At 41.4% G+C, this 14958-nt stretch overlaps 1 protein-coding gene across 1 annotated transcript in view; it reads left to right on the forward strand.

Annotated features, from left to right (window-relative positions):
* Tcf4 (transcription factor 4) overlaps positions 1-14958 on the forward strand; it is a 170717-nt gene that overhangs the window by 138355 nt on the left and 17404 nt on the right. The window contains exon 10 of the mRNA XM_059246049.1: positions 1367-1570. Coding sequence (XP_059102032.1) covers positions 1367-1570 — 204 coding nt within the window. The remainder of the gene's footprint in view (positions 1-1366; positions 1571-14958) is intronic.

Genomic DNA, 14958 nt, shown 5'->3' on the forward strand with positions numbered 1-14958 from the left:
CTTACATTGACCCAAATATCTACTATCATCCTTGCTTTTGTAGATTAAGAACTGGAGACTCCAAGAAGGTTGGTGACACTCTCTGGGTCAAATAAGTAGCACAGCCAGCAGCCTAGGGAGGTCATATAACCCCCAAGCCCACCAAATCAAAATCTTCTGTACCATACACTAACTCTATTAGACACACATTCTTCCTGTTAGTATAGAATAATTAGAAATTGCTTTTCCATGCAATAGAGCTGGCACATCTGTTGGTACAGCGTTTCAAAACCGAAGTAGACTATAGCATGTTCTAGTACAAAACAGCACTAGATTTAAGGTTTTTTTTAAAAAGGAACAAACACATAGATCCAACTGCTATTATAGATCCTGACTACTATTTCTTGGCAATTAGACAGAGTAATTAATTCACTTAATTTTTGAGCTACATTTTCATGTCTATATGGAAAGAGCACCCCAATCCTATCTATGAATACACATGGAATGTGGGTTGATAACATGGTGTATTTTAATGTGTACACTGGCAAGTAATACTGTGATTATTTGTCACAGTAAAAATGAAGATGTAGCTGTGTTCTTTTTCTTCACTGTTGGCTATAGCATAGGCCTTATCTGGTTGAAGAAAACTAGGATCCTAATGGCTAGAATGGAAAAAGAATTATTGGCTTTTAATTGCATAAGGTAATGAATTCTTTGCTGCAGTACAGACTTTGAAATCAGCTGTAGGTCCTGGGTAGGTGATCAAGCTAAATCTTTGTTATTCTTTAGTCTTATGGTTTTATATCACTTTGGGTGACAGAATTTTAAAGATATTTTTGCTATAATAATTTCTGAGCCACCCCCCTACAGACATTCAAATTGATATTGCTGACAGATAAAAAATAGGTGGGGGGCGAGGGAGAGGTTAAAAAGTTCTTGAAACTTTTACCTATCTCTGACTTGAAGAAAATGTTATTCAAAAACCAAAAGAAGATCGTCTTTCCACTACTAATATTGTAGCTTTTTAGCTGTGCTTGCCAAAGACTTCCTCAAATTCAATGCATGTTTTCCTCTCTAACATAAATCTAAATTCTCTTTCAAGCTAATGTAGTCCAGTATAGCATATGTACATAATAATGTCCTCAAAGAATTATTGAATTTACTTTGTTCATGAAAAATAACACTGTAATTTTGGCATTAACATTTTCCACCAGTTTTCTAGGAAGGACATTATTTATTTTTATTATTGTTCTAAGGAAACAAACTTTATTGGAAACATATATTCTGAAACCCAAAGTGTGCTCTGTAGCAACTCAGTATTCTGCTTGTGTAACCTATGCGTGCATTTCAAACTAAAGCAGATTTCACTGCATTTATAAACCAACAGCAAAGCCGGATTGAAGACCGCTTAGAGAGACTGGATGATGCAATTCATGTTCTCCGGAATCATGCAGTGGGCCCGTCCACAGCTGTGCCTGGTGGCCATGGGGACATGCATGGGATCATCGGACCTTCTCATAATGGAGCAATGGGTGGCCTGGGCTCAGGGTATGGAACTGGCCTTCTTTCAGCCAACAGACATTCACTCATGGTAAGTGATGATGATACATGAGCTCTGCTTAGGTAGAATTAGAACTTCAAGTGTAAATACTACTGTTCCTATTTGTTTTGCAGAAAAGCTTTATGGAGAGAGAGCTCACTATGTGGATGATTCACATATTGATAGTGTACAGTTCAGTGTGCTTTTAGGGTCTTCCTAGTGTGGTGCAATCATCACCACCGTCAAATTCTGGAATGTTTTTGCCTCTTGTAAAAAGGAAGAGAAAGGCACAGAACAATCAAGCAGTCATTCCCCACCCTCCTTACACCCCCCCAACTCCTGGCAATCACTAATCTACTTCCTGTTGCTATAGGTTCTGAGCATTCTAACATTTAACTGGGATTATACTATGGATTGGCCTTTATTGGTTAGCTTCTTTCATTTTATCTTTTTAAGGTTTATCTGTGTTTTCTCACATACTAAAGCTTTATTTGTTTTTATTGCCATTATATTTCTTACTTAATGGGTGACCAGTCCTAGGGCTGTTTTGCTCCCTGGCAGTTGCAAAAACAAAAAACAAAAACAAAACCCACCAACTTCTATGAGTATTCATGCACAAGATTTTATATGGGCGCATGCTTTCATTCCACATAAGTATTAGTAAGTTGCTGGACCACTGCTCATATTTTCAGTTACTCATCTTGAAAACTTTGGTCAGCACATAACTCAACTTCCCGTTACATTCGTGATATTCCAAATATGAGGGTGGTTTAGTTTGATTTGCTTCATGAAACCAAAATGGTGCCTTTTAGTCTCAGAGTTGAGAGGTAGAAATAAGTTGTGTCTTTGCCTTTTGTGTGGGTCAGAGACTGTCTATAACAAAAATATTAAGTGATAACAATTAGCTGGTAAAGCAGATAAATTTTACTTTATTATTGATTTTGCATAATTCTGCTCCTTGCCCATATGGGGTGGTAGACGTCTTGTTGCCCTGCTTGACCTTTCTAGGGTTTTCTGAGCTTGGGTGCAAGGCCATTTTTCCATCCGCACTACAGCTTCTCTCATTTGGAGATGCTTCCAAAAGGAAATGCGAAATAACTATGAATCCATGTGCAGCTCTTTTTCAACAGTAGGTTTTGGTCGTCTTCAGTTTCTCTTAATTAAAAGACTAAGATGAAGAGTGCCATCCTGCACAGTATAAGACTGAAACCTGCAACTGATTAGAAACCAAAAATATGGGCTTATAAATAGAAGCAATGAACTAACTCACTTCTAAAATGTGCAAAGAGATATTTGAATGCCAATGCTAATTTTTTCTTACTTTTTTTCTTTATCTTGACCTCTACCCTAAAAATCCATCATTGAGTAAAAATTGTTTGTGTGTTCATTGGCAGTTGCTAAAGAGTTTACAAAGGAAAGTCTAGATTTTAATTTAGCCTGGCCTTAGGTAATGTGTTAAACACTTGGGATGCATATAATATGAGATTTTCATTTGTACCGCTCTCTCCCCTTCTCTGCTTTTTTTTCCACTACAGTGTTTAAACAACACTGCTTTTAATTAAGAAATCTGGCTTTATTAAAATCCAGATCTGCAACTTATAACCATCTATGTATATCTGCTCTCAATCAAGAGAAAAATAGTCTAATTTCTGGAGCTGCGTTCACTTTGCATCTGTTAGCCGGATGCAGCGTGCACCCAGGACATTGATGTAGAGACTGTCTTTTCCATAAATATGGAGTTTGTTCTTAAATACCATATGGAGGCTGAGTGGTTCTTTACCATCTTAAACTGTACATAGATTCTATGTGGAATTATTTGACCTTTGAGTCTGATCTGAGACGGGACACGCGGAGAAATAAAAACAACAACAACAAAAAGCACACTAGAATTATTTTTGGAGAGGGGAAGTTGGACTGACCCCAATGGAAAGAAAAGAGAAATAGAACAGAACAATTTTTAAAAGGAAAATAATTGGCCAGTCATATACAGACACTTCTTGTCTATGGTTGCTGTGGTACTCTGTAAAAGAAATCAAGTTGCCAGTTTTACTGAAAAAGACAAATTCCCCCTCACAGTTCCTACTAGGAACTGTGGAGCCAGCCAGATCTTGGCCTTCCTTCAGAGGTGTGCCTAGCCCCAGAGAGGTGAATGTCAACAGCCCATGCCCTTTGAACCCAGTAGGGGTCTGGTCACCCTCCTTGTTTCCTAGAAACCATGTAGCCCCTAAAAATCTGAACTCCTCATCCCCAAAGCCTCATGTGTGTGAAAGTGATTGGATTGGCATATCTTTTCTGAACACAAACCCATATGAATTTTCAAACAAAAAACGTAAGAACAAAGGAAATAGTTTTTGAATTTAGTCAGTCTGAAGTTAGCCTTTGACCGTTTGATACATTCCACAATAAAAACAAGAAGGGGAAGAAGAAAAAAAATCCCCCTTTCCCCCAACAACAACAACAGAAAATTCAAGGAGGATACTGGTAATGTTTTCCACATGAATTTTAATACATGAAACAGGCTTCAAACCTTGGCCAGCTGCAGGAAGTAAAGTAGCAGTGGGAGGTATGTACCGGAAACAGGGCAGAAAGGGCTGGAGCGGTGCTGCCTTCCAGCTACACACCTTCCTTTGTTGTTCTGGAATGGAAGCGAGGTGCAGAAACCCGAGACTCATCCTAAGGCTGGTTTTGTTTTGAGCAAGCCTCTGTTCTAACTCTGCCTCATGATTCCTCCTGATTAAAGAATAGATGACTTCAAATGATCGTGACCTCCACGCTCTTCTTTCTTCCTCCCCCGCCTCCTGGAAATCCAAACAAAATGCCTTGATAACATGGAAGATGATGTCAGCCTCTCTTTCCCCCAGCAACCCGAATCTGTGGTGGGAGAAAACTGTTTCTGCCTCAGCTATTGTGTTATCTCATTTAATTGCTCACATATTGTACTTCGCTTTTGATTCACAAAATGTCTTCCTTGGTCTTCGGGAATTTACTAATTATTAATACAATGAAAGGGACTTTTCTCCCACTGTGGCATGGCTTCTACCACTGGAGTAAATGGCAGAGATGTGGGGCTTTCTAGATAACATTATTTGACTATGCTTTTCCTTTCTCAGAAATTTGAAGGAACTGCCATTGTCTGTAAGAATAGGATCAGCTCTGCAGCTCATCAGCCAGGACCCTTGGTTACTCACCAAAAGCCTTACGTTTAGCCATTATATTATGCAAAGGTTTTTCAGCCAAACCAGAGTGTGCAAGTGCACATTACCAGAATGGGCCCCAATAGATACTTCTTTTGCATATGTCCTGGGTTCATCTGCCCTGTCCACTTCTTTCTTTTCATCCACGGTCAAAGTTCTGACAAACTCTTCCTCTTCCAGGAAGCCATCTCTTGCTGCTTCTGTCTATAACGGGTATTTTCTGTGTGTGTGCGCGCACACTCAGCACCTCTGTCTCATAGCACAATGAATCATAACACTTCTAGATATTTTATCTTACCCCGCTTCACATCTCTGTGGATCTTTTATAGGGACAGCTTCAGTATGAGTGGCAGGTGGTGTAAATTCCTTGAGTGCCACATTTTATATTTTCTCTCCCTCCCTGGAAATAGATGGTCATTCAGTGAGAAGCCTAGCTTGACCCCTCTGGTCTAGGCTCTGAGTGTAGCATCTCAGGTGGCATTCATAGAAGTCCAGTGAGGGGGACCATGATGGCCGCCAGGGTTGGTGATGTGAACTTGCTGACGTCCAATCAGGTCAAGACATACTACTACATTTCAGTTCACAGACCTTACTCCAGACTTCCTGTTCTGTTTTCCTGCCATGCCTCCTTCCCAGACATTGTAAACACACCTTTACAAAACTAATCTAAGGGCAAAGAGTTTGTGCTTTTCATATCTTGGTAAACATTGGATGGCAGAAGAAGGTTCTGGATATTTTATGGTCTGGATCCCAGAGCGGCTCTGTTCTCTTCAGTGGTGACTAGGGGCATAGCGTGCTGAGTATAAAGCATTCTTACCGAAGTACCTTCTTAGTCACCATGTACATGCTGAATGGCCAAGCGCTGTGAACTTCCCACTTGAATCATTGAGGATATCACTTTAAGTCATCAAGTAATGTTTCTTACCGTGACAGCCTCCTTCCCTGGCACAATCAAAGCATGAATCTCTGAATAAAGACGGAAACAAGCGGCCTCGTCTCTTACCTACCTAGGCAGTCTGGCCCAGTCCCACTCTGTGCATCATCCCCCTTATGGTTCATCTTGGCATTGAAACCATTCACTCTCCTATAAACTGCTCTAGAAATAGTCTTGTAAATGCAGTTCTCTTGGTCAATCATTAGATATTTATTCTCAGAGATGGAGCCTTTCAAACGACTTCACATTGTCTCTTAGTGGAATGAAACAGACATCAGGCATGACTTCATGTGGCCCTGTGTGTGCCCCTGGTTAGACAGACTCAGCAGTGTTGTATTTATTATCAATATGTAGTTACTGTGGTTCTCAGTTCCTTTTGGAGTAGATTCTGCTTGTTCATTTCAAGAATGTTTAGCCGTGGTAACAAGTATCAGGCGCCATGCTCAGTTATGGTCTCTAGTCTCAAGGGGGCTCACAGACTAGTTGGAAAGAACCACTACCTTTTAAACAAATTGCTGTGTGCTGGTCCACGAGGCCCTATAAGGAAACAAGGGACCTTCTTACCTAGAAGGGACAGCCTCATGGTCACCTGATATAGGAGAAATGCCTTATATGTTCCTGTATTTTTACCCAGTTCTTTGCCCATACCAGGCAGGTGCATTACTACTAAGCTATAGCTCTGCCCATCTCCCTTTTCTCTTTTGTCTTGAACTTACTCTATAGCTCAGGTGGCTTTGAACTCCCAATCCTCCTTTCTCAGCTTCCACATTAACTAGGCTTACAAGCTTATACCACAGGATCTAACAATAGTAATCTCTTAGGAGATTACTGTGGCTGAGGAGTCCTGTGAAACTTGTTTCCTATGCCTGTCCCTCATGGCATCCCACAAGCCTCCACATTGGACCCCGCAGCCCAGGTGGAATTGTAGAATACCTTTTAAAAACCTCTGATGCAAGTAAATCTTAGCTCCATTTCCTTCTCTCCTGTGAGTTTTATTTTTTATTTAAAAAAGTATTCAATTAGCTTGTGTTAAGGGAGCAATAATCTTTCTTTAGCTGGCGTGGAGCATGTAGGAACTTAAAGGATGTAAGACTTCATGGACAAACAGTCTACTTCTGCTTGCACAATTGAGTTTGGATTATTGAATTTTAGATTCTGAAAGCAGCTGGAAAGTCAGCCCATTGCCATTGTTTTGCTACTGAAGACTGAGACCTAGAAAAGGGAAGCGATTCAGCCATGCTTGCTTGGCTAGTTAAAGGCTGAGCTAGGCTTTAAAACAGACAGGCCAGCAACTGCACCATCATTTTTTTCCTTTTTTAAAATAACACTAGGGGTTGGACCTAGGGCCTATACATGCTTGGCAAGTGTTCTACCACTGAGCTACAGCCCTGGTCCTAGTGTCCTTCCTACCACATCCTATACAGTACACTTCCCTTTCACCCAGTCCCCTAACACTTTCCAAACTATGAACAGTAGGTATTAAAACCACTCTATTTCTTGTGCTTAGGAGTCTCTTTAGCTCTGCCAGTCATTCTGAACCACAACATGGGACACCCAGTGGGTACTATGGCTCTGCTACCTTGGTAGCATTTCCTGGCAGGTCATCTTAGCAGACATAGAAATTAGGAACTTTGTCTGACAAGTGGTGAACAGAGGCATCAGCACCTTAAGTCTTTGCAGATTTCGACTTCATAAAGTTCTACATGTGCTCAAGCACATGTTTCATGTATGTACAGTCATTGCTATAGAATCCCAGCGACTTTAAATGTCTTCTCAATTCTAACCTTCCTACAGATTATCTGCCAAAGTGTTGATCAGCTCCTCCCCCTCCTCTGTAAAACCTGTTTGTATCAACAGGTTGCAAATTTTACCTTTGCCTGACCCTCATCTGCCTGCCCATGCAGTGTGTTTGTGCCCACTAGAATTGCTCCCACATCCAACCCAGTACACACCCTAGGAACTTTTATCAAAGATTCCCTTTCCACATGTAGGAACTTTTAGTGTTTGGAATCTCAATCTGAATGTGGTACTCAAGGCATTTTCAGGGTAGACTAGTGGAAATACATCCTCTCCTGCATCCTACTCATTCTGTCTAGTAAGTCTTATTTGCTAATATCCATACCTTCACAATCCTGCTGATACATACTGAACCTTCAACCTATAAACCATAAGCAAGCTTCTGTGATGACTCTGCCCTGGTGTCCTTCATGCTGTATTTGTCCAGAACTTCACATAACCCCTTCGGATTTCATATTCCAGCCTTCCGTCTGTCTCCCGTCTATAGGTCTACTTCATGTCCTCATTCAGTTACATCCTCTGCCAGCTCTATTGTCTGCAGATGTGATGGGTTCCTTTAAAGTCCACATCAAAGTCACTAATAAAAATGTTGGCCAGGAAAGGACATGGACCAGAAAGCCCTGAGGCTCAAGAGAACATTCATTCTCTCCACACTGGTTCCTAGTCTTGGAGTTTTCTGTTACAGCCAGTTCTACTCCCTAATTCTGTTCATGCAGCCTCTGTTTACGATGTCCATCCTGTTGCTGTAAGAGTCCAGGCATACAACCCCACCATCACCACCACCGTGACTGAGGAAATGGGATTCATCTAGAGGATCTTATTCTTGGTTAAACCAAACTGAGTTCATGGAACCATTGCTGCCTTGCAGAGCACGTAGACCGTGTGTGTTTACAAGCCTGACGTTGAATCTCAGCAAGGATCGTAATCTTCGGCATCATAGTTCAGCCATGACTCTACTACTGAGGGTTTTTATTTTTAAAATCAGGATTGTTGCCTGTCTCTAGGATTCCCCTGTCTCTGCTAATCTCCTCGATTATCAAATATTCCTGAGAGTAGATTAGTAACCTCAACTGAAAGATTTTTCTTCAGTTTTCCTGTCACACTTTTAAAGGAAACAAAGAGAAGAAAAGAAACTTTACAAAATTCTCTCAACCAGGGATTATTAGTTCACCAGTAGGGTCCTTAAGCTCGTGTCACCTCAAGAGCACTGGCTAGAACGCCAACCCCATACACACCACCACACGTTCCACTGGGGATACTCTCTTCGATCTCCCAGAGTTTTATTCAAATTCAGGTCCCATGACATGGAAAATGTCAGTCCCTCTACTTAGATGGGAAACCCAGACCCCTGCTTTCTGTGCCCCAGATCAAACAAATCCTGTAGCCACGTGCTATGAGCAAATAAACTTTTAACACCTTTCCCTATTCCCCATTTTTATATGGGAAAATGAAATACACATTTAAAACTAACCCTATAGCTCCATCATACTTTCAATGTTGGTAGTTTTCTTCTTAAATAATAGAGGAAAAGACAAGCAAATACTTTCAGTACCCTAGTCATCTTTTTTATTAAATGTGAGATCACAATGTTAAAACTGCCCATAATTTGGCATATGAGCAATCCTTGCATTGTAAAAAGAAGAAGAAGAAGGGAAAAAAAAAACCCACACTGTAGCATGGCCTCTGCTTTCTCAGAGCAGACCCTTCTGGAGAGCAAAGCATACATTCTGCACGTTTCCAGCCCCACATCTTCATTCACTCCTTGCACCTCAGCTTGCTGTAGATGCAGTGGGGGCACTTAGAGGTGTGGGAGTCTAGGATTTCATGGGAACCTGTCCTGGCCAACCTACAGTAATGTGCACGCCTCACTTTAGGACAGGCTAGAATTACAGAGTGTCACAAATAGTGATCAAACTAGGAAAAGACTGAACTTAGGCCAGAGTCCACGCAGGATTTTAACAGTTCCACAGGAGCATGCTAGAGAAGTCATTGCTAAGCTAGAGCATAAACATGATTTTTAAAAAAAAAAATTAAAAAGAAAGAAAGGAGCTTATGTGCTCAAAGGGCAATAAGGAAATTGCCTGATGGTCTGGCCTTGCAGCTGGTAGCCCAGGCTGCTCCAGGCTCCACCTCCCCAGAGCAGCAGCTCCAGCAATTGGTTGGAGCACTGCACATGAGGGCCCACAGGAAGAGTGAGTTTTCATGTATATTTTTTTACATCCAAATTAAATTAACTCATGGAATTTTCCACCCTTGGGAATTAAAGTAGCAGTTCATGAAGTAATTTGGTTATGTCATTCATACCAAAACAGAAAATACTGGTGTAGCTTGGCACCGTTTAAAAGCCAAGACTAGGCCTTGGCCATTTTATATTTCTTCAAATTCCATGGCCGCTGTGTTAGTTTAACTTTTATTGTGGCTGTAAATTTTTCAAATCAAAAGTATCCTAGCTGGTTAGAAAACATGTGTTTTTTTGTTTTTTTTTTTAAAAAAAAAGATGAAAAACAAAACAAAACTGGTTCTCGAGGGTTTCGAAAAACATCAGCTTTGGGGTTAAAAACTGAAAGGTGGGAAGCTGCATTTTCTGTCAGACCTAATTGGTTGACATTCACAGTTGTGCTTAATTCTAGCTTCCCCTCCACCCATAAATCACCCAAGAACTGTAAAGCTGAGTTTAGCCGAAAGATCTGTCCAGTATTAGCAAGGGGAAGCATTGCCGTACAAAGCCACACGCCCTTGAAAGCAGCTAATTGGATGTATTGTGAAAAGCCACAGAACCGAGTTTGCACATTTTCCTTTCACATGCGCCTGCTCCCCAGCTTCTGCACACGCGCAGCTCTGGTGCGGAGCTGCAAGTGTGCGAAAGTTATTGGAGAATAGTAGTCTCTGGGTAATGTTTCTGTAAGCTGCCCAATTTTCCCCCTGTAGACTAGATGAGAAACAGCTGGGGTTTGTTTTAAAAGCTGTTTTGAGAACTGTCTGAATCTTGAGATACAGAACTGAGGTCACTGTTGAGGCAGGTGTTCTTGGACAAGTGAGAAAACTGCCAGGGGCCGCCTGGCTGGCTCAGGAATCTGCTGCAGGGGACTTGCTCTTAGAGGAAAAAGTGTTGAAGTTTGCTCCTCTATGTAGGACACCAACCGGTCTAAGTAAGTAATCGCATTAGCAATACTGTTAGAAACTGAGAATCTTTGAACACAGCTAGCCCTTGAGTGAATAATTAGCTCAGTATGAAGGAATCCAAAATGGTCATTTCCTCTCCAGGGTTACAGTTCCAAGGATGTGAGGTTCCTCCGCTCCTCGGAGGTTTTAAGTGCTTGAATTTCCTCTTTAAATACACCACTAGTGAAATAACTACTATTTTAAACAAGTCATGGCCCAACTGCCTGGGTCTGGTGGGGAGAGGGTTGTTGTTGTTGTTTTGTTTGTTTTGGATACTATCTAAGGGACAAATGAAACCCACTTGGCAAACTCCACACTGAAGCGGTTTTGAAAAAAGATCAAACAAGAAATATGAGGAGCCAGTAGAAATCAGGGCAGAGCAGGTACCCACTACCCCGAGGATGAGGGAAACAGGCCCCCTCCTTTGGGAGCAGCAGTTATTAGCAGCTGTTTATCCAGTCGGGAACTGAGATTAACATTGTAAACTTTTTTTTTTTTTTTTTTTTTTTAAGAACTAGAAGAAAATTTGTTTGGGAAGTTGGCTCTGTATATCAAATCTGCCTTGCCAAAAAAAACTTCCTTTCTCAGAACACATGTACTAGAGTTGAGCAATGTTATGATTCTCTGAGAAGCTCAGGATTACCAAAAAGTCTGTCCCCATTAATTAGGACACAAAGGGACAGAGAGATGGAAAGCTTTTGCTGTTGACAATTCCACCATAGTCTTCACGATACCAAACCAGCTGATGAGGCTGGTGGCCCTTCTCCATAAGGACTCAAGAGGGGCCATTCTGCCCCTACCCATCCCTTTCTCCGTACTTAGCTGCATCTTTGCGATGGTCAGACATCCACAGGTCGACTTTCTCCACACCTGCTCTTTGCAGGTGACCCTCCATGAAACATTCAGCAAGGGGCTTTAGTACTTCGTTATCCTTTGGTCTCAAAGGAGGAAAGATTTGAAAAAAAAAATGGATATTGGCATTTTTTTCTTGATTTAATGCTCCTCTTAATGTCATTTTCTTTTATTAAATCCTTTCTATTGCTTTTGATCTTATTTATAGCAGCCACTGGTCATATGGAAACCATTACTGTATAGCTGGGAGATGAAAGGCTTCAGTGCAGTTAAATAAGAGTGAATCATTTGAGCCAATAATATGCGCATACAGTGAGGTGCCATGTGTGTCCAGAATGCCCTGTGTGTTCACTTTGTAGCAGACTTGTTGAGCTTTAGAATGGTCTGCACAAAAATCTGCTTTTTGTCAGAGATATGTAATCTGACAATATGAAAACACATGTTAACACACAGCCCTTAGTGGCCTTCGTATGCTGAGAGACAGACAGACACAGACACAGACACACACAGACACACAGACACACACACACACACACACACACACACACACACACACAGAAAGAGAGACAGAGACATAGAGAGACAGAGAGACTGTCTAATGCCATTTATTGATGTAAAAATATAAATTTCCCATTACAGCTGGGAGATTATGTAATTAGTGTCAAATATCAGACTATTACAGATAAGTTTAGAGAACTACGGTCAAAATCCTCCCTGTCCTACTAAACTTATCTCAGTTGCCCTGGTTTTCCCAAATAGATATGACTTCATCATCCGTTAAAACCCTCTGTGACCTTGTTCTCTTGTAAGACATCCGTCTTATTTTGTCTTATATCATAATGATATTATGCCACCATTATAATGTGTCTGTTAAGTAATACATGTCTGTCTTTTGTTATTCTTTTTTCCTCTGGGTACCTAAAGAGTGCCTTGCATATGGACATCTGAAAGGCATTTGCTAAGTTAAATGGAATGCTTATTATTAGATAGAAACATACAAAAATGGATATTTGACATTATTAAAGGTTATAAATGTCAGACCTCTTCTGCTGGATATGTGCCATGTGTACCATCATTGGTGTTTAGGGAACATCTACCTGCATACTGTAGTGATAGTGATGTCCTGTGATCTGGACCCAGGCCCTGACCATGTGGCATTCACAACCCAAGGCAAGCATTGGCTTTATGCATAGCAAAGTTTGAAGTCTGTGCCCAGTGCCATCTGACAGTGTCCTTGAATGTATTTTATGTGTGGTGCCTTTAATGACTCAATCAGAGAAGGATCCCCCCTGCGCCCAGCAAGGCAATGGCAAAGTGCAGAATTATGGCGATCAGCACTGTCTTCAAGGGGCTAGAGATGAGGCAGGCAATGGCTATGGATCTGATGAAACAGAAGCTGTCGAGAGAAGAGACTAATCCACAGTAGTCCTTGGCCCACAGTAACATTGGAGGGAGCCCAGCAGATGAGTAGATAGCAAAAGATTCAGATTGATCCATTTGAAAAAGAAGAGAACACTGAGATAGTCCCCCGAAGATGGAAGTCGTAGATTTGGTCTATAGGACACTAACTGCACTGAACCTTACTAAGGGGCTAAATCCTGGGGAAAGAATATAGTAGTCCAAAGATGCAGATTTACAAAAAGATGGAAAAGATACATTTCAATCAAATAGGCAAATTTCTTTCTGTCTTTGTTCCTTCTACAGATGTTTACTATAGGTGTTTGTCAGGTGCCTCGTCCTGCACAGCATGGTACTGGAAACCTAGCTGAAGCAGAGAGGGAGTTAGGAAAGGAGAAGCACAAAGGAAAGAACAGACGTGGACATAGAACCTGGGATCAGATGGGTTATATTTGCTCTGATGGAGCAGTACCACGTACAGCAACAACCGGAGACTCTGCGTGTTCATAACGTACAGCACGGAGGGAGGGGTTATAGCTAGTCTCAGTCGGGGTCTGTAGGTGAGCAGTATCGGGGCAGGAATGTCTGGGAGGAGGACACTGCCCTTGCTAGTTTTTGTACACACTCATCAGTCATAAACATCCAACTTGCACCCGTTGTCAACATTCACACTTAGACCAGAGAGAGGTTTGGCCATCACTCTGAGTTTCCCCGTGGCTGGAAGGCTTGGCCATCCCCATGGATCTGAGGCACAGTTCTTTGACAAGGCCCTCTATCTATGTCAGTAATGTGCGTTTCCTCGGGACTTGGTCTGCTCTTTACACAGGCACTCAGTGCCCCAGCTTCCCACAGAGAAGGAAACCATAACTAAAAGCTGGGTCATAGAATGCCTCTAGTAACGGGCGGTCTGTGTGGCTCCAGAAGGTTGACAGGGCAGTCAGCTGCAAGAGCATGCACACACAGGTACACTTCAGGGATCTGCAGTTACCAGTGTATATAAAAGTGTTCCATTGGCTTCCAAACAAACAAAAAAAGTGGCTTACAGATAACTGCAGGTCTTCACTGTAATCCCCATGCTACATGGGCATGACTCACTACAGCTGGATCAACTTCAGTTCCATATAGCAGATTTAGTAGCCTGCTGCCTGGAACAGGGGTGGACTGGGCTCCCCTAGCTCCCCCACAGTCCTGACTTGGAACATAGCGTCCAGATGTCACCTCCGTCAGAGGAAATGAGGTAAAGAGAGTTGGAAGCAAAGGAGAGTGAGAATACAGAAGAAGAAATGAAACGGTTCCACCACATAGGACTTAAAAAAGAAAAAGGAACTGAATTCAGCTTTCCTCAGTTTACATCTTGGGAAACATATCACAGAATCATTCATTATAACCATTTTGATGGCTGGTCAAGGAGCTTGGTGTAGTTGGTCACATAACAGATACGCACTACTAAAGCCACAATTGGTTAGACTCTGTGTAAATCATTTTGAAGGGGCTGGACAGATGGCTCAGTGGTTTGATTCCCAACACCTACTCAGTGGCTCACAATCATTTGTAACTCTAATCCTTGGGGACCTGAATCTTCTCTTGGACTTCTAGGCTCTACATGCATGTGGTCTGTATATGTGAATGCTGGCAAAACACTCACACATGTAAATTAAATCAATCTTAAAATGTTTAAATCACCTTGAAAATTATTCTGGAGAATAAGCATCAAATAAATCTCTAAGAATTACACAAAAATGAATCACACTAAATTTCAGACAAACTGTAATTAAAGCTGTGAGATTTCTGGAAAAAAAAACAATTAGATATTCTCATGAGAATTATGAAATCATCTCCTAATAACATTAAAAGAGTCAAGGCAAACAGAGGAACTGGACCCTAACCTGCTTTCAGTGAGAAATTGTTAATTATGTGGTTATTATTTTTTAAAAAGTCTGATTTTTAAAAACTGAGCAAATAGGAAATTATATTTGTGGTTAAAGGATATCTTGGATGTTAGAAATTTCTCCTACAATGATTGGCTTTTAGAGTTCCATCTTGTTTTCTACAAGGCCCCCGGTCTTTGGTATATTCCTCACAGTAATGATCCTCTGCTGGCC

This window comes from Peromyscus eremicus, chromosome 19 (assembly GCF_949786415.1).
Source record: "Peromyscus eremicus chromosome 19, PerEre_H2_v1, whole genome shotgun sequence".
NCBI classification, from domain to species: domain Eukaryota; kingdom Metazoa; phylum Chordata; class Mammalia; order Rodentia; family Cricetidae; genus Peromyscus; species Peromyscus eremicus.